General features: G+C 35.5%; 1 protein-coding gene across 2 annotated transcripts; it reads left to right on the top strand.

Annotated features, from left to right (window-relative positions):
* Window positions 1–1,681: 1,681 nt before the first annotated feature.
* Window positions 1,682–27,583, top strand: LOC111505928 (cathepsin B). 2 transcript variants are annotated; one of them, XM_074182731.1, is made up of 6 exons: window positions 1,682–1,841; window positions 5,715–6,058; window positions 9,756–9,956; window positions 18,196–18,460; window positions 21,223–21,289; window positions 27,313–27,583. In XM_074182731.1, the coding sequence occupies exons 2-6, from the start codon at window positions 5,726–5,728 to the stop codon at window positions 27,449–27,451; spliced, it is 1,005 nt and encodes a 334-aa protein (XP_074038832.1). In that variant the 5' UTR covers window positions 1,682–1,841; window positions 5,715–5,725; the 3' UTR covers window positions 27,452–27,583. The 2 variants fall into 2 exon arrangements, with proteins under 2 accessions (XP_074038832.1, XP_023016604.2); XM_023160836.2 differs by lacking the exons at window positions 18,196–18,460; window positions 21,223–21,289; window positions 27,313–27,583 and adding exons at window positions 11,023–11,287; window positions 12,787–13,122 and having other exon boundaries at window positions 1,684–1,841.

Genomic DNA, 27,583 nt, shown 5'->3' with positions numbered 1-27,583 from the left:
TGGCTGCTCTTCGTTTCGAGCTTCAAATCAAAACACGTCGAACTTCACTGTTTAAGAACTCATTCATTTGGAAACTGCGTTCATGTGGAATAAACTTCCTTAGAATGTTTTTCTAAATAGATTCAATCTCCATCGAATCAAATACAATGTGAGTCGCTACTTTCGCACAGGCACCGCTCATACAAAAAAATTGTTGTTCCAACGGTTGGAAGTGTCTCAGAAAACCAGTTCCGTGATTTTTTAGCCAAATCTTCTACAATTCTCGAATTTTCGTTACGAGATTATTGGAAACAAATCGTTTACAAAAGTCAACTTTTCACCAACAAAAAGATTGAGCTTCCATACGATTTCTCTGCAGAAATGTTCTGGCTAGGATGTTGAAATCCACTTCAGTTTTTTAAAAGAGTGATTTGATACATCGAAAGAGATGGTGGATATACAGTTCGTTATTTTTCTTATAAGCTGTTTGAATCTGCCCGGGGGGTATCTTTGAACGTCAGTGTTCTCATTGTGACTTCTTTGAATATGAATGATTGATATTATGAAAAATCTATATGGAACTGTTGCGAGTCAAAATGTTTCATAAATTAAGTAAGAATTTCGAAGTAGAAAAAAACAAGTATCTCCATTATACGTGAAAATAGCCAATTTAAACAGAGGCGGTTTCGAAATATGCCAGAATGATCAACAACCACCAACTGTTTTTTGTCAAATGACATCTCTAACAGTTGTATACTTCATTCAATTCCCCTTGAGTTTACTTCACCACTGCCAGTGTCGATACAGAGAAGTAATTTTTCTTAGAATCGAAATAATCTGTTTGACCTGTGCTCCACCTGATTTCACACAAGCTTTATATCCTTTCATTCCCTGGTACAGGTCGATGCAATCAGAGTTGAGATGATGGTACGACATGTACGGCAGATTCGATAATTGAGATTTTCTTAAACTGCTGAAGGTACTTTATATACAATTTCTTCCAGATAACATTATAGAAAATAATAAAGTGGACTCATATCAGGGTATCGGGCTGGCTTCGAGTTTCTGTTTCCTATCCTTCTCTGGGCATATGTATCATTGATATGCTGGGTGACAATCTGCAAAATATACGAATATACAGTATTTTGTTACCATGTCATCATTGGAAAGTTGGACAGAAAAATATGTATTATATTTCTTGTATTTCGGGCAAAGTATTCAGTGGGAAATCCTAATATCGTGGTCGTACCGGTTTAAAGTCCACACCACAAGTATATCTGACTGTTTTGTGTTGCTCTTGAGGTTATTATTCACTTGGGTTTCCATTTTTCATAAAAATTCAAAAGCGATTTGTGATAATTATCAGGGTGTAAAGTAGGGTGTATATTTTTTGAAGGTGCCATTTCGAAAACTTTGGCATAGATAGCTGGCATGATGTCTAGGATGTTCTGAGAAAGTATCTCCAAGTTGTTTTTTCTATTTCTCATCCTTTTTTGTCTTTCCCAATTCAAATATCATCTGTTAACAATATACTGTTACACCCTGATATGGGATTATCACTTATAGATATATTATAACAAATAAATTATCATCAATTCAGTTTTGATGTGTTTGCTCCTATTTTAAATGTATCATCATTGAAACTGACTCAAATATCGAAACCTTTATCGAAAACATATTTTTAATACAAAGAAAAACGCCAATCACGTTCTTAATGGATTTTTGTTAAAATCAATCGAATCAGAAACACTTGAACTATATGATTGATAAATAATTTTCAAGTGCTTGAATCAGTATATAAATGAATTGACATAAATATATTTTCATAGGTTTTTTATCTAGTGATTTAACTCAAAAGGAAGGTAAGTGAATTTTCAAATCTATTGTTCTGAACCACTTCACCAAAATATATTATCATTTTTTTCATTGTATATCTACCAATGCGTAATGAAAGAAAATGAATATATTTTTTCTTCTCATTTTTTAATTGTTGTTTACTACCGACAACTTGTTACTGACGATATTTATCGTAAGAAAATCATTATTGAACAGAAACCATTTTTTGTGAAGGAAATCACACCTGTATGAAATAAATTTTTATTTATTCATGATCGTAGAAGGTGAAGTTTCAAAAACCATTTTGTTATTGACTTTATTCTCGTCAGAAAATTATTTTGAATATATATGGCATGTCATTGTTGGAAAGCAATTCTACTGGTTGACTGGGTGATCCAGTGTTCTTGAAAGGAATCGTTACATTATTTCATGAATTCCACTTCGTAATTCTATTGCAAACCTGAGCCAGAAATATTCTGGTGCAATATATTCCAAATAGAACTACTTGAACTGTGCTAGGAGAGTTCGATGTTGAAAATAATATTGTTTTTGAAACTATTCGTTTAATGAATTTGGAACCCCAGGTATTTACCTATAGAACCTCATATTTTTAGAGAATAAGTCACATTTTGATGAAACATCAGGTGTTTTAATCGGAATGTTGAACGCAAGTCATTGAAGGAAATGAAAGCTTTTCATCGACCTTCTTTGGTCGATATAGAACTAGAAGAAATTACATTACATATTTCGTTTATATAAGATGCTATGTAAACATTTTAAGCTCGAAGACGAAAGTAATAAGATCCTGTTGGATCGATAAGAGCACTATTAATAGCCAAGTAGAAACAGAAGATCTTATACTGAAGAAAAATTGAAAATATAATCACAATTTTATGTTTAGTAAGGGGAGTCAGAAAAAATTGCTCTTGGTGACCTTTACATGAAAAATAATGTGAATTTTGATGATGTTATTTGTCTCTCGACTCTCTTGCCCTCTTTTTTCAAAAGAGGAGTCTCTTGTCTTGTCTCGATCAAGATGTATCAATTGGTCGATTCAGGTTGCGGACACATTCATTGAAGCTCCGCATATTTATTCGGTAATTACTTTGATACTAGTGAAATAAAACTGAAATTTCTGTATGTAGTGACTTGTGGACAGAAGCAGCTAGTTTGTAAAAATTACCGAGGTACGTTACGTATCACCCAAGTAATCCATATTTTTATCAGCTGATATACCTATTTAGTATGGTTAAACCAGTTTCTGATACTATAAAGAAGACATGACAACCGATGTGTCTAATAAGCAAGTACTTGAGAGTTTAATGAGATTGATTGAAGAAGAAGGCAAAAAAACAAAGAAGACATTGAATTGGAAATCAAAAAGAAAAATGAAGAACTCTTGGACATCCTAGTTAAAAATAGGACTAGAATAGAAAATCTCCAGAAAAAGGTTGGGGAACTGGAAAGTAAATGTAAATTGCTTGAAAAAAGATCAAGGAGAAATAATATACTCATTTATGGACTGGAAATTCCAGAGTCTGCTCCTATAGCTACTCATGTGACAAATATTCTTTCCGAGCTCCTTGAGGTTGAACTAGAAGCACAAGATATCAACACCATTTATTCCTTTCGCAACCAGAACACTCCTACTATCAAATTGGAATTCACGTATTATCTGATAAAACAACAAATCCTTCAGAACTATTACGAACTCAAACATAAAATACTCACTATATCGCAAGATCTTTCGATCCAGATCAGAAAAAAACAGAAGCTATCAGTAGCCCACCTGAAGTTGGCTAAATCGAAAAACTTTAATGCATTTATGTAAGGGAAAAAGCTGATTCTGAATGAAAATGTATATGGGGTTGAAAAGCTGAGCGAACTTGAAAAATCAACTTTTCTATCCCTCCCTTCGAAAAGTGATAAGTCAGGTAGCTCAAAATATATTCCTTCGGATCAAGAGACAGGCAAAGGGAACCCTCAGAAAGACTCAGTGTCAAGTGAAAAATCGGGAAGAATTCTTCGCCATCACAAGTAATTCTAGTGTGTATTCGTACCAGACTAAATTTCCTAGCACAAATTTATCAGTATTTATCTAATCATTAAGTTGTTTGAAGGTGATTGACAATGTTTCATGATGAATTTTACCAGTTTGGACTTCCATTGTCTGTTTAAAATCTGCTGTCGCCCTGAAATCTCTGAATCAACTAAGAAAGAAGAATTAAAAATGAAAAGCTAAAAATAACAATTATATTAAGCAAAAAAAACCTGAAATGAAATAATAGTGAAATACAATACAAGTAAAAATAGAACAATTGAACACAAAACAAAATATTAAAATGAAGAAATAAAACTGAAGATGAAAATGAAAAGTTAAGAAGTTCCAAGCCAAGTCAGTTCACAAAGTTTCGATTGTTAGTATCTACAATCTTCTTCGGGTGATGACTGGACTGATTTCTCCGAGAGATGACTATTTATGGGTCGTTCGAGTACTTTCAGGTATCCCCGCTTTCCATTCTTTCTGCGGTTCAGTGGGAGATGACCGCTTGGTGTGAGTTGGCCATTTTTCGCTTGATGATAGTTTTCCATATGTTTCGTATCTGTACGCTAGCTAAGCTGAATACGTTGTTGGACAGCATGTATGCGGCTTCCTTGGACTTTCTCCTAAACCAATGTTCCTCTCTGAGCAAGATCTCAGCTTGAGGCCACTCGATGTTGTGTTGATGGGTCCAAACATGGTCTGCTATTCCTGATTTGCTGGTTTTCTCTCGCTGTGTGTGTTTCTTGAGCCAGGCTATGCGAACCTTCAATGGCCTCTTAGTTTTACCAATATAGGATTCTCCGCACTCACAGGGTATCCGGTAAATAATATAATAAATGGTTTTTGTACAATAAACTAACTTTGAATGCGGAAAAGACCAAATACTTACCCTTCACCTTCTATACTAACAATTTGCCGAATATGGGTCCATTGAATATAAACCAGAATATAGCAACTCCAGAAGCCAGCTCCATTAAATACCTCGGTATAAAAATTGACCGACATTTGAAATATGATTTACATATATCGTATCTCACAAATAAACTTCGAGGATTCATATCAAGATTCATACTCTTGAAAGAATACCTTGATATCACCCATTTGACAACTGTGTATTATAGTTTGGTTCAGTCCCAATTTTCATACGGCATAATAGGATGGGGAGGAGTAAATAACACACACTTAAATTGCCCCAATATTGTACAAAGAAAATTCTTAAAATCATCTTGGGTAAAGGAAGGATGTATCCAAGCGATAATTTGTACAAAGAAAGTGGCATTTTCGATGTTAGACAACTCTATTGCCAAAAAATGTTGCAGAAAATATACAAAAATGAAATTAAAATAACACGCTCGGATCACCCATACAATACTAGGAGACAAAAACATAGTGTTGTGGTTCCGAAATGTATCAAAACAGTGGGACAGACGCACTGCAGCTATTTGGGTCCAAAAACTTGGGATTTACTACCTAAAACCATAAAAACTAGTCAAAACTACGTTAAGTTTAAGAAACAAGTGAAAAATTGGCTAAATAGTTATGACAGAGATATATTCCAAAAAATTATTTTACTGTAAAAACTGCAAAAATTCATTCCTGTTATAATTTATTGATTTTAACAAATTGTTTGTCCTATTCAAAAGACAATGATATATTTCTAATGAGACTCTAGATGTGACTTTTTACCGACTGTGATATTTATCTCATGTGATACCTTGCATAAAACTGTTAACCATCTATTGGTGATATTTAGATAATTTGATTTGAACTTATGTATTCAATCTAGTAATTTTTTGATAAATAAACATTATTATTACTATTATTTTTACCGTTTTGATTTCTTTTCCATCTACAGGAGTATTCAGGATGAGGATAGCCTTCTGTTTCATTGTTGTCGCCATTTCTGGGGCTGTTTCATATGGAATAGACACAAATCCCTTCAGCGATGAGTTCATAGATCATATCAACAGCCAACAAACCACTTGGACTGCGGGCAGAAATTTCGATAAAAACACTCCGATGTCTCACATTCGTAAACTACTTGGAGCTCTCAAATCACCGGTACCTAGATCAGCCAGGAATGTTGTTTTACACAGCGAAGATACTCCAATTCCTGAATCCTTCGACTCTCGTGAAAACTGGCCCAACTGCCAGATTATCGGAGTAATCAAGGATCAGTCCTCCTGTGGTTCATGCTGGGTAAGATTTTAGATTTTTTGGAAACTAGATTCATAGGAAAAGGAAAAGTTCGTTGGTATTTTAAAAGTCTTACTATTCTATTTTTCACATTATGTACTAGTAAATTACAGCATTTCGTAATTATGTTTTCTCATCAACACGAATAGGGCAAGAAAAGACATCCAAATACAACCTATTGACTTATATGATTTCTGCATTGAACAGAATTTTGAAATATGTGCGGCATCTTTCAAATCAAGGAAAAAGGAAATATCATTTTGAATTGCTACAGATCTCCCTGTGGAGACGTTCAATTCTTTCTCAAGAATATTTATGACATGTTTTCAAATCATTTTGATTTATGTTTTCCCAATCGCACTTATTACCATAAGAATGAATGCAAAAAATGGGTTGATGAATTTGTTATTCATTCTAGTTCCAACTTGCGGGAAGTTTTTATATTGACAAAAACATATCCTGATTTAACAGATACATACAATGATGCTAAACGTAAACATTCATCTCTACCAATTGAAAAAAGGGAAAGCTACTATCAAAATCGTATATTCAACTCATCAAATACTTTGGTACATATTGGACAATTATTTCAGAATTATCGAACAAATATAAGAAAACTGACCGAAATATAGTAATCAGTATTAACGGAGAATTGACAGAAGAAGCATCTGAAGTAGCTTCTCTCTTCAACCAATTCTTCATCAACACTCCTATTAATCTATCGAACAATATTCCTAAAATTAGTCATCATGTTCTTGCAACTGTTTTCCGAAAAAGAACTTCTTTTACTTTTGAAGAGAAGAATAAAAAAAAATCTGCTGGATCAGATGAGATCCCAGGATTTATTTTGAAGGATGTCTTCGAGGATATCGAAGACATCCATTCTAAATTATTAGAAAATTACAGACCGATAACTATTTCATCTGTATTTTCAGAGTTATTCGAATATGCCTTTCTCGACCGTCTTTGGAGTTTCATTGAGAAGCATCAGATTTTATCTGATAACAACATGGATTCCAGGGCGAAAAATCAACATCAACCGCTATATTATCTTTTTTTAACCAAATAATCGAACATATTGCTGCTGATAAATGTCCAGCAGCAATCTTCAGCGATTTAGGCCGAGAGTTTGACTGTGTGAACCACGGAAAACTATTATAATTGTTAGAACTATATGGTTTGAGGGGTCTCCCACTGAAATGAATCGAATCACATTTCTGGTGTACAGAAAACAATATGTATCTATACAAATGAACTCAAATAATACAAAATATAATAGAAAATCTGAATGTCTGGATGTTGATATAGGTGTCTCACAAGGTTCCGTCTTGGGACCCGTGTAGTTTATTTTGTACATCAATCAGATTGACTGCATTTTGAAAAGTTGTCATCACTCTGAAAATGCAGTATTCTCTTCACCTGACACTAATTTACTAAATGCTAATTGCAGTGAACGTTCTTTATTTTTCAATACGGTAAAAACAGAGATAGTGCGTTTCTACAATCGTCATAAGCCAATATAAAATCTTGATTTTGAAGTAAATCAGACAAATTTGACAAACACTCAAGAATCTGTCAGATTTCTTGGAGTATATTCAGATTTATTTTTGAGTTGGACAACCCATTGTAATAAACTAATGGGCAAATTGAATTTCCTGAATTTTCTTCTTTTGAATCTTCAAAATGTTCTCAATGAGGCATAGCTACTGGCAATTTACTACACCCAAATTGATTCGAAGCTTAGATATTCTATATGTCTCTGGGGAAATTCCACCCCAGCATCGGATATTTTCATCCGTCAAAAACGCATATTGCGTACTTCAGTACATATTCCAACTGAGGAATCATGTAAACCTATTTTCAAAATGTACGGAATTTTACCTCTTCCATGTATATACATTTTTGATATAGCTGTTTATATTTTTGAGAGTAGGTCGTTGTTTGAATTGAATGAAGATATTCATGGATAAATAAACAATCCAAGAATATTCCATTTGCAAAAGTGAATACTGTATATTTTGCTCCCCAGTACATAGGGCCACGAATTTTTAACAAACTTCCAAATATAATTAAACAGCATAAAAATGTGAGACATTTCAAAAAGACTTGGAAAACTTTTTATTGTAGAAATGCTTTTATTCGCTTTCCGAATTTTTAATTGAAAATTAATGTATACGACTACCTTATCCTAAATTCATATTTTATTCTTTTAAATACTTTTAATAACCGTAGAATTAGGCTTGACAATTCCCATACATGTAACTGTCAAAGGGAAATAAATATTTATTAATATCATCATTATTTTCTATTTACTATGACAAGGCTTTACCTCCTCATACATAGATTCAGTACAATAACTGTTAATTCACGAAAATGGAGAGTTTTCATTTCTGGTGCACATGCCATCCAGGTTTCCAGAAGCATTAGAGCTTCTGCTAACGAATTGGGGAGAACATTAGAGTACCCCAATTACGATAAATGGAACATCCATTTTGTGCATTTAGAAACTTGCATTTCTAACAACTAACCATGCCACACAGTCCCCTAAGGCTATGAGGAATGATTGATTCTCTACAGCTCCCTGCGACTGCAAAGAATTATTCTCCACAGCCCCCTACGACTGTGAGGAATATATCTGATAGATCATAGCTTCGGAAAGGATACACCGAAATATATCCCGTGGGGTCCAATAAAATCATTTCCGGAGCTATGGTCTATCAGATATATTCCTCACACTCGTAGGGGGCTGTGGAAAATAATCCTTTGCAGTCGTAGGGGGCTGTAGAGAATCAATCATTCCTCAGAGCCGTAGGGGACTGTGTGGCATGGTTAGTTGTTAGTAACGCAAGTTTCTAAATGCACAAAATGGATGTTCCATTTACCGTAATTGGGGTACTCTAATGTTCTCCCCAATTCGTTAGCAGAAGCTCTAATGCTTCTGGAAACCTGAATGGCATGTGCACCTTCGGTGTCTTATTCCAGGACTAGTAGGCCGAGCCTTCGAGAGTGCTCGGTTTATGTCCCGTGGTTTTGGTCCAATGATTTTATTGGACCCCACGGGACATATTTCGATGTATCCTTTCCTAAGCTATGGTCTATCAGATATATTCCTCACATTCGTAGGGAGCTGTGGAGAATAATTCTCTGCAGTCGTAGGGGGCTGTAGAGAATCAATCATTCCTCAGAGCCGTAGGGGACTGTGTGGCATGGTTAGTTGTTAGTAACGCAAGTTTCTAAATGCACAAAATGGATGTTCCATTTACCGTAATTGGGGTACTCTAATGTTCTCCCCAATTTGTTAGCAGAAGCTCTAATGCTTCTGGAAACCTGAATGGCATGTGCACCTTCGGTGTCTTATTCCAGGACTAGTAGGCCGAGCCTTCGAGGGTGCTCGGTTTATGTCCCGTGGTTTTGGTCCAATGATTTTATTGGACCCCACGGGACATATTTCGGTGTATCCTTTCTGAAGCTCTGGTCTATCAGATATATTCCTCACATTCGTAGGGGGCTGTTGAGAATCAATCATTCCTCAGAGCCGTAGGGGACTGTGTGGCATGGTTAGTTGTTAGAAACGCAAGTTTTTAAATGCACAAAATGGATGTTCCCTTCATTTCTGGGTTACTGGAAGGAATTATTGCTTTCCGATAAAAAGTCTAACTCGTCCACTTAAAATGGTTCAGAAAAATTATTTATTTTGCAGGCTGTTGCAGCAACTTCCGCAATGAGTGACAGGATTTGCATTCATTCTAACGGGAAAAAACAAATATCCGTTTCAGATGAAGACTTGATATCATGTTGTTACGAATGCGGGGATGGATGCTACGGAGGATATTCTTTTCAAGCGTGGAGTTATTGGAAGGAAACAGGTCTTGTTTCAGGAGGACCTTATAATTCGACGACGGTAATAAACATTTGTACATCATTAATTTTCATATGAATCAAATATACAATTGGGTTTTTCATGAAATTAAAAGTTATAGCTCACACAGAAACACTACGAGTAATCAAATACAGTATTTTATATTTTCCCCGTGGGTTTGCTAAAAATACATTGAAAATACAACCAAACACTGTCCACTTGACTGATATGCGAATAGGTAGTGTTTATGTAAACCAATGGGAGTCTTAGGAAGCTGGTGGAATCATTCTCGAAGCGACGTGACACCTAGATCAATCGCGAAGGGCTCGTAGACTTGAGCACGATCTTGGCCATATCACAATTGACTTACAACGACCAGCGGCGGCCGGCCTTATTGTTTCGCATATCGAAAAGTCTAGTAGACAGTGCGGTGCGACGTGTTTAATAAGTCGACAGACATTTGAATAGTGTTTGGTTGCATTGTCAGTGTGGTAGCTAAATGAAGTTAGGTTCAATTGTACAGTGTAGTTAATTATTGTCAAACCCAAGGGGAAAACGTAGCAGTATAATAAAAAAATACATTATCAGAATTATATCAAGAAGCTATTTCCCATCGTGAAACTCATTTCCATATGGGTATTCATTCAAATCGCGAACTTTTCGATAAGGGCACATACTTACTTATTATTGTCATTATTTGTTTGAAGGTGATTGACAATGTTTCATGATGAATTTCACTAGTTCGGACTTCCATTGTCTACTATATAAAATTATTTGAAATCCCTGAAACAACTAAAAAAGAAGAATTAAAAATGAATAGCTGAAAATAACAATTATATTAAGCAAAAAAAACCTGAAAGGAAATAATAGTGAAATAAAATACAAGTAAAAATATAACAATTGAACAAAAAATAAATAAAAATTAAGAAATGAAAAAGAAAATAGAAATAAAAAGTTGAGAGATATATCTATCTATACATCTATCTATCCATCTGTCTATCTATATATCTATCTATCTATCAATCAATCAATCAATCTATCTATCTATCTAACTATCTATCTATCTATCCTATCTTATATTTAAATATAATTCCATTTAATGTTTCAGGGATGCAGAGCTTATTCCTTGGCACCATGCGAACATCATACAAGCGGTTCCAAACCGGCATGTCCTAAAGATATTTCTCCCACTCCAAGATGCACTAAACAGTGTGACAAAAAATCTTCCCTCTCTTATCAATCTGACAAATCATATGGAGAAAAATCTTATTATCTCAGTGCTTCGGAAAAGCAAATACAATTGGAAATTTTGAAAAATGGCCCCGTTGAAGCTGGATTTGATGTATACACAGATTTTCTAAGTTATAAGAGTGGTACGTATTCGTTTGATATCAGACCCCTTTTGACATCTGTTATCCAGCTGTCGCCCTATAAACGACAACCCATCCTAAGGAAAACGTTTACATATCCACTGGTTTGAATAATTGTCATTCATCCAACAAACAAAGTAACCCTAACAAAGAGATCACCACGCACGCATCTATTCGGTAAAATAAACAAGCCACCTCACGCTGGCCAATCAGATTTAAATGTAATTGGCTGACGGAATTCATTTTTACACTGTCGAAGTGGTCAGTTACGATTTAACGCCTCCGGTGTGTACATATACAGTATTTCAAAGTTTGAAATTTTAAAAATATAGAGTACTGATACGGCTGAAGAAACTGTTAATTTGTGTTCCTACACTCGTTCCTTAGTGCGACTTTGTACAAGCAGCCTTGTCTGGGAGATCACGTGCACTATGCATGATAATTGCTTCTCTGTTGGAGACTGTGTTTCCGACGATACCAAAGTCGAATCAATCTTCAAGTCGAATTCAAAATCCAAAGCCTTGATAATCTTCGTGCAACGGTCGTGGCTGTATTCGAAAGACTTCAGATGCAAAATGAGGATGACGGGAAATGATGAAGTCAGCTCCTATGAACTGTTCTTGAAGACGAGTACCTGAAGCGCTTCTTTGATAGTTGAAAACTTATCCGGCTTTGATAATTCTCTGTACCAGTAGACAGGCGAACGTGATTCCAATAGATCATCTCATACATCTTTACATCTTTTTGAGGCAATACCCAACCGCTATTATTGAGACGTGATTTCAGAGAGAAAATGATACATTTGCAACGTAATCGGATTTTGTTTGAAAAAATCCATTATTCAAGTGTAACATAATGAACAGTTCGAGGCAATTGAAAGCACAGAAATATTTGAGAGTACTATCCTTGTAATGTATTATGATCCATTGATTGGGGCATATTCATGCAAGTTAACGATCAGACTCTGCATTCAGTACCTGAATGAAGTTTCAAATATCGTTGATAATCTACGAAACTTCACTGAAAATGCAGTCAGACAACTTGTTCCAGATCCACAGATCTTGCAACAGATAGAATATAATGTTCGAATTGAATAGAAAATATTTTCTATAGCTGTTATCAAAAACTCATCAAAATTCATCAAAAACTGTTATCAAAAGCCCATTTCGGTAAATAAGGGGTGTTTATCGTGCTGAAGGTAACAACACAGCGTACTAAAAATTATTCACAAAATTTCTTTTTTTTTCTCTCAATAACTGAAACACGTATGTTCTATTCAATTCTGATTATTTCATATTTCATTTAAGTAAAACGAATTCTAAATGAAACACATTGACTACCACTATTTTATTGTTGTTTCTAGGAAATAATTATACGTGATATTTATAATGAGGTGTCTAGATTTATGCGTGGTATGAACATTCTGAACATCATTGTTGTAATGCGCCGTTTTGATGAATATAGGTAATATTATCATCACCAATGCTTATTTTCATTTCTAGGTGTCTACCAATATGTTTCTGGCATACTCGAAGGTGGACATGCTGTGAGAATTTTAGGATGGGGAGTTGAAAATGGTACACCGTACTGGCTGGTTGCAAACTCCTGGAATGAAGACTGGGGCGACAAGGGTTTATTCAAGATAATCAGAGGAACAGATGAATGTGAATTCGAATCGGAAATAGTAGCTGGATTGCCAAAGTTGTGAATTTCAGATGACTAATGAATGCTCCAATCGCTGTTTTCACAATATATTCAATTAATATTGTTCTTAACTAGCATTCAATAGATAAATTAAAGATATTGTAGTCCGTTGAAATATATCATTATCGTACCCATTTCGATTATATGATTTTTCGAATAGCGATAATGATGAGAAATTATTACTTTGATGAAATGCCCATACAGCACCAGATACTCATGGAATATTCCCTGTACATCATAAAACGAACGTATATATTCCAATTATCCATAGAATATTCTTGGAATATATATTTGCCTATAGAATATTCATAGAATATGCTTGAATGATTATTTTCGAGAGAATGTGTATAGAATATCTATAAATGGATTATTCTTCCGTGAATATTCTAAGAATATTGTCTATCGAATATACCACACGATGTATTATTAAAAACCAAAATATTTGAAGATTTTAATCGAATGCATAACCTAATGTATATTACCCTTATAGTGTTAACCATTTTTTGAACTCATCGCGAAGATTCTGATGAGTTGCTCCGACTATTGGAAACGACCAAACAAATTCGAATGGCCCAATTAATAAATCAGTTTATTCTGATCCTATTTGTCTTTGAAATTATTCAATTACAAAGCGACAAATCCTGACAACAGAGAAATGGGAAAGTGAAGTATTGGAGTAAACGATTATCATTGGTCAATTGAAGTGTAGCGCGCGACAGTTGAAGCTTTATGAAAGCGGCTGCCCTTTAACGCTTGGCAGCTTTGCTTTGAAATCGACAATTGGATTGAAATGGCGGCTGGCCTTGGTGTTATTATCAAAGTATTATTTTCTCATGTTTAGTGTACCATTTATAGTTTGAGGCTGTCCAATTTGCAGTACAGCAAGTAGCTTGCTTTTGCATCTTCAAACAGTAGAGTTACATATTCAGTCTTTGAGAAAAGTAAGTATAAGACAATATTATCGATAATGAAGTCATGGTGCTTAACCTACAATACCTCAGTTTGGGCCCGAGGAGAGTTGGTGTGTGGGATTTGTTGATTTGTACATGTACCTACATGTTAAAACGAGAGTGATTTCAGTTGTGTATCTTCAGTAGAGAAAAGTAGATGAATGACACATTCTTTTGTATCATTTGATCTCATAATTTTCATCATTTTTTTCCAAGATAGTATCAATATACCCAAAAGGAAAAGCATTGGTACCTGGCCAAGAAACTGAAAAAGTAATGAGTACTTTTCAACAACGGAAATGCAAGTTGCTCTCCAGGTCATAAAAAGTTGTAAATGTTCATAAGGAAGCTATGAGAAAAATATCTATTTGATTTTTATGCCAATGTTGTTTTCCACTTTCAAATAGTGATAATGAACGTTAATGTACATTTCGTTCCAGGTATCAATAATGAAAGACTGGGTGATGTATTGTTGGATAAAAATCAGAAAAACTATTCTGGTGAGCAAAATTGGAATAACAAGTAGGTGAAATTCATTGAAGAACCCATCATATCACTCATTTGAAATACTTCATTTGTGGGTTTAGTTTTTGAAATGAGATACCTGTATCTCGCTCATTTCTTCATATCATACATCTTTTACTTATCAATGAAATGATATATTTATTATTTTTCAATTAGTAATGATGAATTCACATAATTGTTATTTCAGTATACATTATTTTGAAAGTAGGAACATCTGAATTTGAATACATTTCTAATATTTGTAACATAAACATATTCAGGAATATTTTATTCAGTGAATAAATATCTCGAATTTGATTTTTAATTTTTGATATTGGTAGTGTATGTAGGTAAATATAGGTAAATATTTCAGGGTGCATTGTTTTTGGAATATAATATTGTTCATGAATATCATGTGTCTTATTACTTGTGTGGATCTCGCATCAAAATGCAACTATTTTAAGATCTGGCCGCCATAAATAAATAAATATATATAACTATATATATATATATATATATATATATATATATATATATATATACGTATATATACAGAGATATAAATATTAACGAGTGTGTTACATATAAATCAAGAGGGGAAAATTCGCGGGCACACCGCGGACACGTGTTTCTGGCTATTGGCCTCATCAGCGCGGTGCAGCCAATTGCAAAGATGGACAACAACTGGTTACCAAAAATGAAAAACATCACATATGCACGGTGTCATCAACAGGAGCTAACCGCCCATTTTCTAATTGAAACCACAACACTATTTTGTACTTTTTTCTTAGTGAATAAAGAAGATTGTCTCCAAGAATATCTAGAACAAATAAAGAATCATAATTCAGATAATCATATTATCATTGAGGATATGAATTTAGATATTGACAACGATATAGACGTAGTTTCTGATTACTTAAACCACATGAGTGAATATAACTTCATCTCTATGATAAACAAAAATACCAGAATACAAAAAGAGTCAAAGACATGCATAGACCATATATTTTTGAGAGCGCGAAAATATGTACACGACTCATGTACTGCGGCAATTTATGATACATGCATAACAGATCATAAGAGTACCTTACTAATGATTCCAAACGAAAAAATGATGTCAACATCCAAACTAACTAGAGTAAAACATTACGTACAATATGAACTGGTTAAACAAAATATTAGAGAACATGACTGGTCTTTCTACACTAATCTACAAACTACCGATGAACAGGCCAATTATTTAACAGAAATTCCCAAAATAATGATTAAACAGAATACGCGGAGTAAGAGGATAAGAAGAGAAGAAAACAAAAGGAAAAAGTGGATTACAGTGGGACTTGTTAACTCAATCAATCATAAAAATGCATTACATCGGGAATATAAAAAGGATTCTTGAAACAATACGAAATGGAAGAGTTACATCGAATATAGAGCCCACACAAATACACTCATAAAATTGGCAAAACAAAAGTTTTACCAGAATGAAATGAAAAATAGCCCAAATAGCTCAGAAAAACTCTGAAAACTAGTTTACAACAGCAATACATCTGAAAAAAACACCACAATTAAAGATATACAATGTGAGGACGGCACAATAACCCTAGATAATAACATCAAAGCAGATATATTCAAAAAGTTCCCGTGAATGTAGGAAGACAGCTTGCAGATAAAATAAGTGAACCCACTACGAATATTCCAGAACAAACTCCTAATATAAATTCACTATTCCTTACATCAGTTACTGATAACGAGATCAGAGAAATAATATACTCTCTGAAAAATAGAAAATCGCCAGGACATGACGATATCAGAGAACTCAAGGAATTAGCAACTGAAATCACACCCTTACTAACACTTGTAATGAATAATATATTTCAAACCGGTCAATGTCCAAACACGTTCAAAAAATCGATAGTCACACCCATATTTAAAAAGGAAAACCGTAGGTAGTCAGTAACTACAGGCCAATATCTCTTGTAACAAGTTTCAATAAGGTATTCGAAAAAGCACTGAATTCGAGGATAACTTCTTACATTGATAAATATGGGCTTATTTCTTGCAAACAATATGGTTTTAGAAAAGGTCTCTCAACTACTGATGCAATTGCTGCACTAACAAGGGAAATAAACGGACACAGATCAGAGACGGCCGACATGTGTATTTTTAGACTCAGCAAAAGCTTTCGACACTGTTGACCACGATCAGTTGTTGGAGGTATTAAATAAATCAGGAATACGAGGCAAAACACAACTACTTTTCAGAAGTTATCTGAATAGCAGAAGGCAAATAGTGAAAGTGAACAATACTCTCAGTTCTGAAAGAGAAATTACTTATGGTATACCACAGGGAACTGTGATTGGACCTACATTATTTTCATTATATATCAACAGCCTACTTACCACGAAGATAGATGGTTCCATTTACAGTTTTGCAGATGATACGGCCATAATATACACTGATGATAATTGGGAAAAATCGAAATTGAATGTTGAAACTCAAATTAATGTATTGAAAGACTGGTTTGATTATAAGTCACTCACATTCAATTTTGAAAAAACAACATTTCTACCCTTTGCGGGTTACGAAAATTAACTACCCAACTATAATGAATAAATAATGAATAACCACGAAAAAAAATAGAAGTCCTAAGAACAGACCATAATAAATACCTGGGAGTCACAATTGATTCACATCTCAGATGGAATGACTATATCGAAGAAATAACTAAATCATTGAGAAGTTTATTGTATAAATTCAAGTACTTGAGATCCGTTCTCGATATCAATCACCTCAAAATAATATACTACGCATTGGTACAATATGTATAATATAATATTGTATATCTTCAAAAATAAAACATATCTTCAGCAAATCGGTCATGATTATAATACTCGCACCAAAACAAAAGGTAATGTACAGCTAAACGCAACAAAAAAGTCAATTGGGCAACACTCTTACAAATAGCACAGTGCAAAAATTTTTAATTACTCACCTGATCTGTACAAAACATTCATTCATAAAATTATTTATATTAACCTGATGAAAACCATCTTCAAAAAGTATGTATATAATATTAATAGAGATATTGTTCATGATATACTCATGGATAAATAAATAATCCTCGTTTGTACTTTAAAATAAAGTATCAACGTTGTCATTGTTCGTTCATACTCGTTTACTGCTAAATGTATTTTCATTTATATATATATATATATATATATATATATATATATATATATATATAATATATATATATATATATATATATATATATATATATATATATATATATATATATATATATAAATGGTAAAATCGGTAAAAACTGATTTCTAGTTGTGTGATTGATTCAATCGATTTTAGAAAAATGAAAAGTCTTGAATACCAAAAATGGCTCGAGTTATGCCCAAATGATAGTTATCCGTGATAATAATCACAGTTTTCACAAACATTTCAGTTTCAAGACGCGTTTCGTGAATATCGTAGCTTCCTTGGTAGAATTCATTCATTTATACCGAGGAAGCTGAGGTGTCAGTAAAACGCGTCTACAAATGAACATGTCTGTGCAAATTGTGTAATTTTTATTATGTATCCATGATCAATTTTCATGAAGTAACGTTAGTCCATTCATGATCAAAATTGAGTTCACATTCTATCACAGAAAATATTTTTTTCACGCGATACCAAAATTCATTTTTGTCATGTTCATCCATCCTACCTTATATTTCAATATCATTCCATTTGATGTTTCAGGGATGCAGAGCTTATTCCTTGGCACCATGCGAACACCATACAACCGGTTCCAAACCGGCATGTCCTGCAGATTTATCTCCCACTCCTAGATGCAATAAACAGTGTGACAAAAAATCTTCCCTCTCTTATCAATCTGACAAATCATATGGACAAGAACCTTATTATCTTAGTGCTTCGGAAAAGCAAATACAATTGGAGATCTTGAAAAATGGTCCCGTGGAAGCTTCATTTGATGTATACTCAGATTTTCTAAGTTATAAGAGTGGTACGTATTTATTTGATATCAGACTAGCTTTGACATAAACAAGCCACGTTACGCTGGCCAATCAGATTCAACTGTAATCGGCTGGCGTAATTCACTGTTTCAGGTATATTGCTACAGTGACGGAGTGGTCAGTTACGCTAAACACCTCCGGTGTGTACGTATACAGTATTTAAAAAAATGTTTCTATACCCAGCCGCATATTATTGAAAAAATCTATCGTTCCTTAGTAAAAGTAGCCTTGTCTGGGAGATCACGTGCATTATGCATGATAATGTTTTAAATAACTCCATTGTTTAGATGCACAGAATATAGCTACGTTCAAATTAGCTTGTCGTAATAAAGAGGTATCACATCTTGCTGAAATTTATTATTAGTTGAGAACTAATTCGGCTTTGAAAATTTTCGCTACCAGCTGGTTGGCTGTCCTTGTTCATCTTTCATTACCTAAACTACTATTCATGCTGTTTTCGGCGAGTGTATTGCCTTGGGATGTGGGGGTTGAGCAAACCGGCCACCGGATGCCTGCTTCCACGTAGCCACGCTGGATACGGGAATGACAGAATCACTTGTGGTTCAGTTATTTCCTTACTGAATGGCATCCCAACGATGGCTTAATCCTAAGGTGTGTATCCGGGCCGAGAAGATGAATGACACTGAGCCTATCAGCTGTCTCTACGGAACCTTCGAGATACCAGGCGCCCTTTCGTCGTAGCATCGTCTTGTAACGGTAATGCGGGGCTCTGCCGTGAATGACCTTCTTTCCATAGCTACTCGTGGGACTTTTATGGACAGAGTGAACTTAAACATTCTTTCTGAGTCTATAGAGGAGATGATTGTCGAGCTTACGACTTCGACTGACCCCCCTGTAAATTCAGTTCAGGAACGAGTCTACAGAGGATATGGATGTCGAGTTCACGACCTCAACTGACCTCCCTGTAAATTTGATTCAGGACCGAGTATACTCAGGAAATGGATGTCGAGTTCACGACTCCAACTGATTTCCACGTAAATTTAGTTCAGAAGCGAGTCTACAGAGGAGATGGATGTCGAGTTTACGAGTCCAACTAACCTCCCTGTAAATTTAATTCAGGAGCGAGTCTACAGAGGAGATGGATGTCGAGTTTACGACTCCAACGGACCTCCCTGTGAATTCAGTTCAGGAGCGAGTCTACAGAGGAGATGGATGTCGAGTTTACGACTCCAACTGACCTTGTAAATTCAGTTCACGAGCGAGAGCTTCTCAACTCCTCAACTCCTGATCCAATAACTGAACCTGAAAAAAAGTTTGTTTATGCAGCCAGGAAACAACTGAGTTATCTCCTCAAGAGTAGGGTACCTTATAAAACCGTCTGCACCAAATTCTTAAGCGGCGTATGCAGAATCTGTCCAGGTGGAAAAGTGGAAAAAGCCCTGCACAGTTGAATCTAAGGCATTTTCAGGTGCAGCTGACGTGCAAAAACTTTCATATGGGAAGGTTGTCGCGAGTATCAAGGTGGGAATCTTGCACCTTGACTATACGACTGCCTCATTAACGATGAAAAAGCAGTGTATATACTTGTGCCTGCCCCGCTGGGGACCGAATCAGGTCTTTAGAGTTCGGCAGATACCTACTATTACCATCTGACCTGAAAGACCACCATATAAACTAATCGGCTTCATTAAGGAGCTGGGTTTATTTGGCCGAGTTTGAATAAGTGTGAACCACAATAAACCTTTGCGGATTGCGGTGATGGGTCGAATAGACCCACTCACTTTGGATCTAACCTAATCTAACCTACCAGTAGACAGGCGAACGTGATTCCACTAGATCACCTGATATAACGCCACTAGATCGTTTCGAGGCAATATGTGGCATCTGAAGTGTACAATACTCAACTGCTATTATTGTGACGTGATTTTCGAGAAAAAATTATACATTTGCAACTTTAACATTATGAACAGTTCGAGGCAATTGGCAGCACAGAATATTTGAGAGTATTATCCATGTAATGTATTATGGTCCGTTGATTGGTGCATATTCATGCAAGTTAGTGATCAGACACTGCATTCAATACCTGAATAAAGTTATGAATTGGCCAGCTTGAATCTTAGTTTCAAATCTCATTGATAATCTACGGAACTTCACTGAAAATCCACAGAACCTGCAACAGAGAGAATAAAATGTTCGATTTGAAGAAAAAAAAAAAAGAAATCCTATACTTAGCTGTTATCAAAAACTGAAAAGATTGATAAATTCAGGGTGCATCTCAAGTTGATACAATTTTTTATTTTTATCAATAACTGAAACACGTTTGTTTTATACCATTCTAGTTATTCAACATTTCATTCAAATAAAATGAATCGGAAATGAAGCAAATTGACTAACACTCCTTTCTTGTCTTTGCTATCAAAAAATGAGACGTGATATTTATATTAAAATTATAAGTATATTCTGAACATCAATGTCGTAAATGCGGGGTTTTGAATAAAATTGGTAATATCATCACCCAAGCTTCTTTTCATTTTTAGATGTCTACCAAAATTATTTTGGACAAAATGAAGGTGGACATACAATTCTGATTATATTTCATATTTTATTCGAATAAAATGAATTCGAAACGGAGCACATTAACTACCACAATTTTTTTTTGTTTCTATGAAAAAATTAGATATTTATAATGAGATGTCTAGATTTACGGGTGGTATGAATATCAGTGTCGTAATGCGCGGTTTTGATGAATATGGGTGATATTATCATCACCAATGCTTAATTTAATTTCTAGGTGTCTACCAATATGTTTCTGGCCAATACAAAGGTGGACATGCCGTGAGAGTCTTGGGATGGGGAGTGTAAAATGTTGCTTTCGAGTTGTTGAAATGAGACATAAACGCTGATAAAATTTAAACTATATATTGCAATGTTTGTTACATCATGCACCGACAACTGTTCAAGGCGAAGTGAAATACATTTTTTCTCCCAAACGGTGACCGATGCTCGCCTGTTGCCATTCCGGGAAGAAGGGGCGAGAGGTATATAGCTCGCTGCTTGGACGGTCAAATTGATGAGGGGTGCCAGTGGCGTGGGCAATCCTAGGGAGCGTTAACATAGCCGCCGGCCTTGAAAACCCTGAGTTTTCAAGTTCAACTGCAAATAGGCAGCTTACAGAGCCTTTGGATTGCTCTTTTGAATACACCTGTAGCTGTTTGGATGCTGACAACTCGAGTGATGCCATCTGCTCCTGGGTGTAGTTCGATTACGCGACCCATTCTCCAATGTTGAGGGGGGGTGGTATCTTCTCGCAAAATAACCAAATCGCCAATGGTTAGTGACTGGGCACCAGTTTCCTTCCATTTGGTTCGTTGTTGGATGTTGGTGAGATACTCGTTTGACCAGCGTTGCCAAAAGTGCTGGGTGATTTTTTGGAGGACTTGGTACTGTTTTAGTCGGTTATCTGGAATTTCGGCACAGTCTATTTCAGGTAAGGTTAATAGGGAGTCTCCAATGAGAAAGTGACCCGGAGTTAAGGCTATAAGGTCATTGGGGTCTTCGGATAATGGAGTGATTGGTCGGGAATTCATTATCGCTTCTACTCGAGAAAATAGGGTTGATAAATTTTCGAAAGTCAAATGCCGATCACCAACTACTCGTGTTATATGATACTTAGCAATCTTAACTGCAGCCTCCCATAGGCCTCCTTGATGAGGTGAGTTGGGTGGGATAAATTTCCACTCTATTTTATTTTTTAACAAGAAATTTAAATTATCACAGTTATTGACAAATTTAGGTAACTTTTCATATATCTCAGTTAATTTATTATAGACACCTACAAAATTGGTGGCATTGTCAGAATAGATTGTCTTACATATCCCGCGTCGGGATACGAATCGAGTTAACGTTGATAAAAAAGCTTCACTTGTCAAATCACTAACCGCTTCCAAGTGAACAGCCTTGGTTGAGAAACACACAAATATGCATAAGTATGCCTTTATTATTGCACGATTTCGCAGTCGTCCATCTTTTATGAAAAACGGACCAGCGAAATCGACGCCGGTTACATAAAATGGGCGGTATTGAGTAACGCGATCTTTCGGAAGATCACCCATCTGACAATTCAACGAGTATGGTTTCGCTCGAAAACATACTAAGCATTTGCGTAGAATATTTCGGATTGTGGAGCGACCATTTATAATCCAAAATCTTTGACGTATAGCATAAAGAATAGCTTGTGCTCCCGCATGGAGTTGAGTATAATGTTCGTTTAGAATTATAAGTTTGGTTAATGCATGATTTGATGGGAGCACAATTTGATGCTTCTTATCCGTCGCCAAAGAAGATTTTGATAATCGGCCTCCCACACGAATCAAATTTTCTGAATCAATAAAAGGGTTGAGAGATAATAATTTTGACCGCTTCGATATGTGTTTATTTTGTTGGAGAGCATTAACCTCCTCTGGAAATTCTTGTAATTGAGCCAATCTGGCCAAAACCTTCATTGTGTCTTCTATTTCACGTACGTTTATTTTACCGCGGATTCGGTTTACTGGGGGTTTCGAACAATTTCCGATAAAACGCAGGCACAATGCTAAAACGCGCTGTAACTTAAAGAGGCATGAAAATTTCTCAAAAATACTAAAATCACTTACAATAGATGTGAAAGTTGATACCTTCGACTTTCGTTTTTCTGGTGTACCCTGTGGGTGCCTTACGGACTTTGGCCACATATCGGGTCCGAAACGAAGCCATGGTGGTCCGTTCCACCATAGGGTATTATTACATAAACTCTTTGGATCTGTTCCACGTGATACAAGATCCGCAGGATTATCTTTAGTTGATACATGCGACCACTGACTAAATTCAGTGTGAGTTTGTATCTCTGCTACTCTATTCGCCACGAACACCTTCCATGTGTTTGGAGGAGATGCTAGCCATGACAAGACTATAGTACTGTCTGTCCAGAAGTATGTCGCATCGACATGTAATTTTAAAGACTTTATTACCTTAACATATAAGGTTGTTAATAAAACTGCTCCGCACAGTTCAAGCCGCGGGAGAGATACTGATTTCAACGGAGCCACACGAGATTTACTACAAAGAAGCTGAATTTCATTTCCATTTTCGGTAATTGATTTCAAATAAATACAACAGCCATAGGCAGCTTCGGACGCGTCACTAAATCCGTGAAGCTCGAGACGCTTATAACTTGGATTTAGGACTAATCTAGGAGTTTTTATGCAAGCAGCCCCTGATAACTGTTCAATGAATTCTAGCCAGGACTCTTGGTAGTTAGATGGTAGAGAATCGTCCCACCCTAAATTACACTGCCATAATTTTTGAAGCATGACCTTTGAGCGTATCACGATTGGTGATAGTAGTCCCAAGGGATCAAACAATTTTGAGATGGTTGAAAGGATAATTCGCTTTGTTAACTTTCCTTCCGAAAATTTAATGACATTGGTTTTATAACTGAACATGTCTGATTTTGCATGCCACCAAAGACCTAAAGTTTTCTTAGCGCTATCATCCTTAACTTGGTAGTTATCATCTACATCGTGATTTGCTTTCTCCGATAACTGAATGTCATTTGACATCCATTTCCGCAATTGAAATCCATATTGATCTAATATTTTTATTAGGTTAATTTTTATTTCATGTGCTTCTTCCAACGTGGACGCTCCACTTAATAAATCATCTACATAGAAATCGGATTGAATAATTTGACTAATATGAGGAAACCGATCTTGGTTATCGATACCCGTTTGTTTCAAACATCTTATCGCTAAATACCCTGCTGAGGCCGTTCCGTACGTAACCGTATTCAACCTGTAGTGGCTGATAGGTTGTGTTGCGTCGCTTCTCCAAACAATTCGTTGGAAGTCACGATATTTGTCATTTACCAAGACTTGCCGATACATTTTTGCTATATCTGCTGTTACTGCATACCGATATTTTCGGAACCTGATTAAGATCGAAAATAAATCTTCCTGGATTGTTGGACCTACTAACAATTTATCGTTTAATGCAATTCCATTCGATGACTTGCATGAGCCATCGAAAACCACACGTAATTTTGTCGTGCTGCTACTTTCATTAATAACGCCATGATGCGGTAAATAGAAAATATTGGCATTAACTGAATCAACCTGTTCATCCTTCAGCTTAGTCATGTGACCCAAGGATTCATACTCCATCATAAAATCAATATATTGTTTTTTGAACTCTACATTTTTCGTGAATTTTCGTTCCATTGCATAAAGACGTTTCGTCGCATTCTCAAGAGAATTACCGAATGACGCTATACTTTCTTTCATCGGAAGGGTAACTGAAAATCTCCCGGTTGAATATCGTTTAGTTGTTTGAACAAAATTGTTTTCACAAAACTGTTCATCCTTAGAGTAGTTATAACCATTACCGCAATCTTCAATTTTCCAAAATTTCTCCAAATCAAAATGTAGATTTTGATTTATAGCTAAATTGCATACCTTAACATTCTTGAGAGGTTTGTTAAAGGATACGGGACCAGAAACAACCCACCCTAATACGGTTGATTGCAGGGTTGGCAACCCTGGACCTAGTTTAATTCGATCTTCTAGTAATAGATCATAAAAAAGTTCTGCTCCGATCAATATATCAATAATACCAGTCATATTAAATTTAGCATCTGCAAGTATGATGTCTGATGGAATATTCAAGGGTAATTTTTCGAATGCAACAGTTGGCAAATATTCAGTTATTTTATCCAATATTAAAAACGTTAGGTTTGTAGTAAAATTTCCCGTAACTGATTTCAACTGCGCTTGAGTTTTGTATAATGAGTTGGTAGCTGACTTTCCTACCCCGCAAATAGAAATGTTAGTTTTTACTTCCGAAATGCCAAGCTTGTTAAATAGATCGCGACTAATGAAATTTGGTTGAGAGCCACTGTCCAACAGTGCCCTACCTTCATACCACTTTCCGTCCGCACCCCGTAGTGCAATTATTGCTGTGGATAACAGAATATGTGATCTTATTTGTTTACAGGTGTGAACTACGGGCGTTTCCGTTTCCGCATTGATTTCAGACTCTGATACTGCCATATTAGCAGAGTTTGATTCTAATATTACCTGATTTGTATTTTCATTACTACCTGATAACTGATTATTCGAAGTATTTTCGGCATGCAATAACGTGTTATGCTTCCTTGAGCATTTTTTACAGCCCGATGACAAACATTCTTTGCTGAAGTGATTGTTGCGTAGGCAATTCATGCATAATTTTAATTTTTTAATTTCTGTTATGCGAGACGCCACTGGTAGCGACTTAAATTTCTCACAAAAGTATATATTGTGGTTGTCGTTGCAATAGTTACAATAATAATTCGATTTTACCGCTGCGTTACTGACATATTTTTTAGAATGAAATTTGGAAAACCTGTCACTTTTTGTTTCATTTTCAAACTTTCTACTACTCTGATTTCTAGCTAATTCCGATGATTCAGTCTTATCCCTTTTTTCTAATAATTGGCAACGTTCTTGTAAAAACTCTATAATATTTTGATAAGTTGGGCGTTTAATGCTTTTCTTACCAAGGTATACCTCCCATTCATCTTTAGAACCTGAATCTAATTTTTTCCATATAAGATAAACTAAGAGTGTATCCCATTGGTCCACTTTCTCTCCTAGAGTTTTTAGTGATCTTACATGTGCTTGAATATCATCCGTTATCTCTCTTAGACCAATCTTTACATCTTTTCCGACCGCCGGCATCTCCACTAATGCTCTGACATGATTTCTAATTATTATTTCTGTATCTTCAAACCGCGATTTGAGCAAATCCCAGGCTATTGGGTAATTATCGTTTGTTACCTTGATAGATTTTATTACTTTAGCTGCCGATCCTGTCAAAGCATTAGTAAGATAATAAAATTTTCTAATATTGTCCATAGAAACGTCGTCGTGCACTAGTGCTACAAACATGTCTCTAAAATGCTCCCAGTGATCATAATCTCCATCGAACTTAGGTAAATCCATAGTTGGAAGCCTTACGTTTGGTTTCAAATTGGTTTGATTGGGCGGCGTTGGGCTTTGCCCTTGAGGCATTTTATAACAATCCGCGATTTTTTCCCGTGCTAACCCTACCACTTCGTAATATTTTTCTTCAAAATTTTCCTGTTCACTTTTCCCCGCCTCTGTTGGATCTAGTAACTCTATCTTTAGTTGAATTTCTAAAAAGTTGTCTTTCTCGGGTTTAATATCATCCAACCTTACTTCTAGTTGGTATAATTTATCGTTAGTAAACTTGTCAATAAATGTATTAAAACGTGTGAGCTTAGCTTTTGATTGGGTTCTTAGAGCTTTTAACCGATCTAAATTCTCATTCATTTTGAAATGCTTTTGTATGTTTAAACACGAATAATTGGGGAAACTGCTTTCAAATACGTACGATATGTTTTACAGACAAATCTCGACACAAAGCGATAACGAATAGGATAAGGACGTGTTAAAAGGAATAGACTCACCCCGCTATTTCTCTCCAAATCTGATGCTGAATTTTCCGATTTAAACTGCTTCACTCTGCTTTGATGAACCTATCCATAGGTATCTTCTATCCGGCTCGAAGGACCATGTAAAATGTTGCTTTCGAGTTGTTGAAATGAGACATAAACGCTGATAAAATTTAAACTATATATTGCAATGTTTGTTACATCATGCACCGACAACTGTTCAAGGCGAAGTGAAATACATTTTTTCTCCCAAACGGTGACCGATGCTCGCCTGTTGCCATTCCGGGAAGAAGGGGCGAGAGGTATATAGCTCGCTGCTTGGACGGTCAAATTGATGAGGGGTGCCAGTGGCGTGGGCAATCCTAGGGAGCGTTAACATAGTTAACAGGGAGTTGAAAACGGAACACCTTACTGGTTGGTCGCAAACTCCTGGAATGAAGACTGGGGTGACAATGGTTTATTCAAGATAATCAGAGGGACAAATGAATGTGAATTCGAAGCGGATATAGTTGCTGGATTGCCAAAGTTGTAAATTTCAGATGACTGATGGATGCTCCAATCGATGTTTTCACAATATATTCAATTAATTTTTTCTCAAGTAGCGTTCAATAGATAAATGGAGGATATTGTAATTTGTTGAAATATATTATTACTATCACTATAA

This window comes from Leptinotarsa decemlineata, unplaced genomic scaffold (assembly GCF_025532065.1).
Source record: "Leptinotarsa decemlineata unplaced genomic scaffold, Ldec_3_MD MMD2_P_RNA_scaffold_2, whole genome shotgun sequence".
NCBI lineage: Eukaryota > Metazoa > Arthropoda > Insecta > Coleoptera > Chrysomelidae > Leptinotarsa > Leptinotarsa decemlineata.
This window is presented reverse-complemented; position numbering and strand designations above follow the sequence as displayed.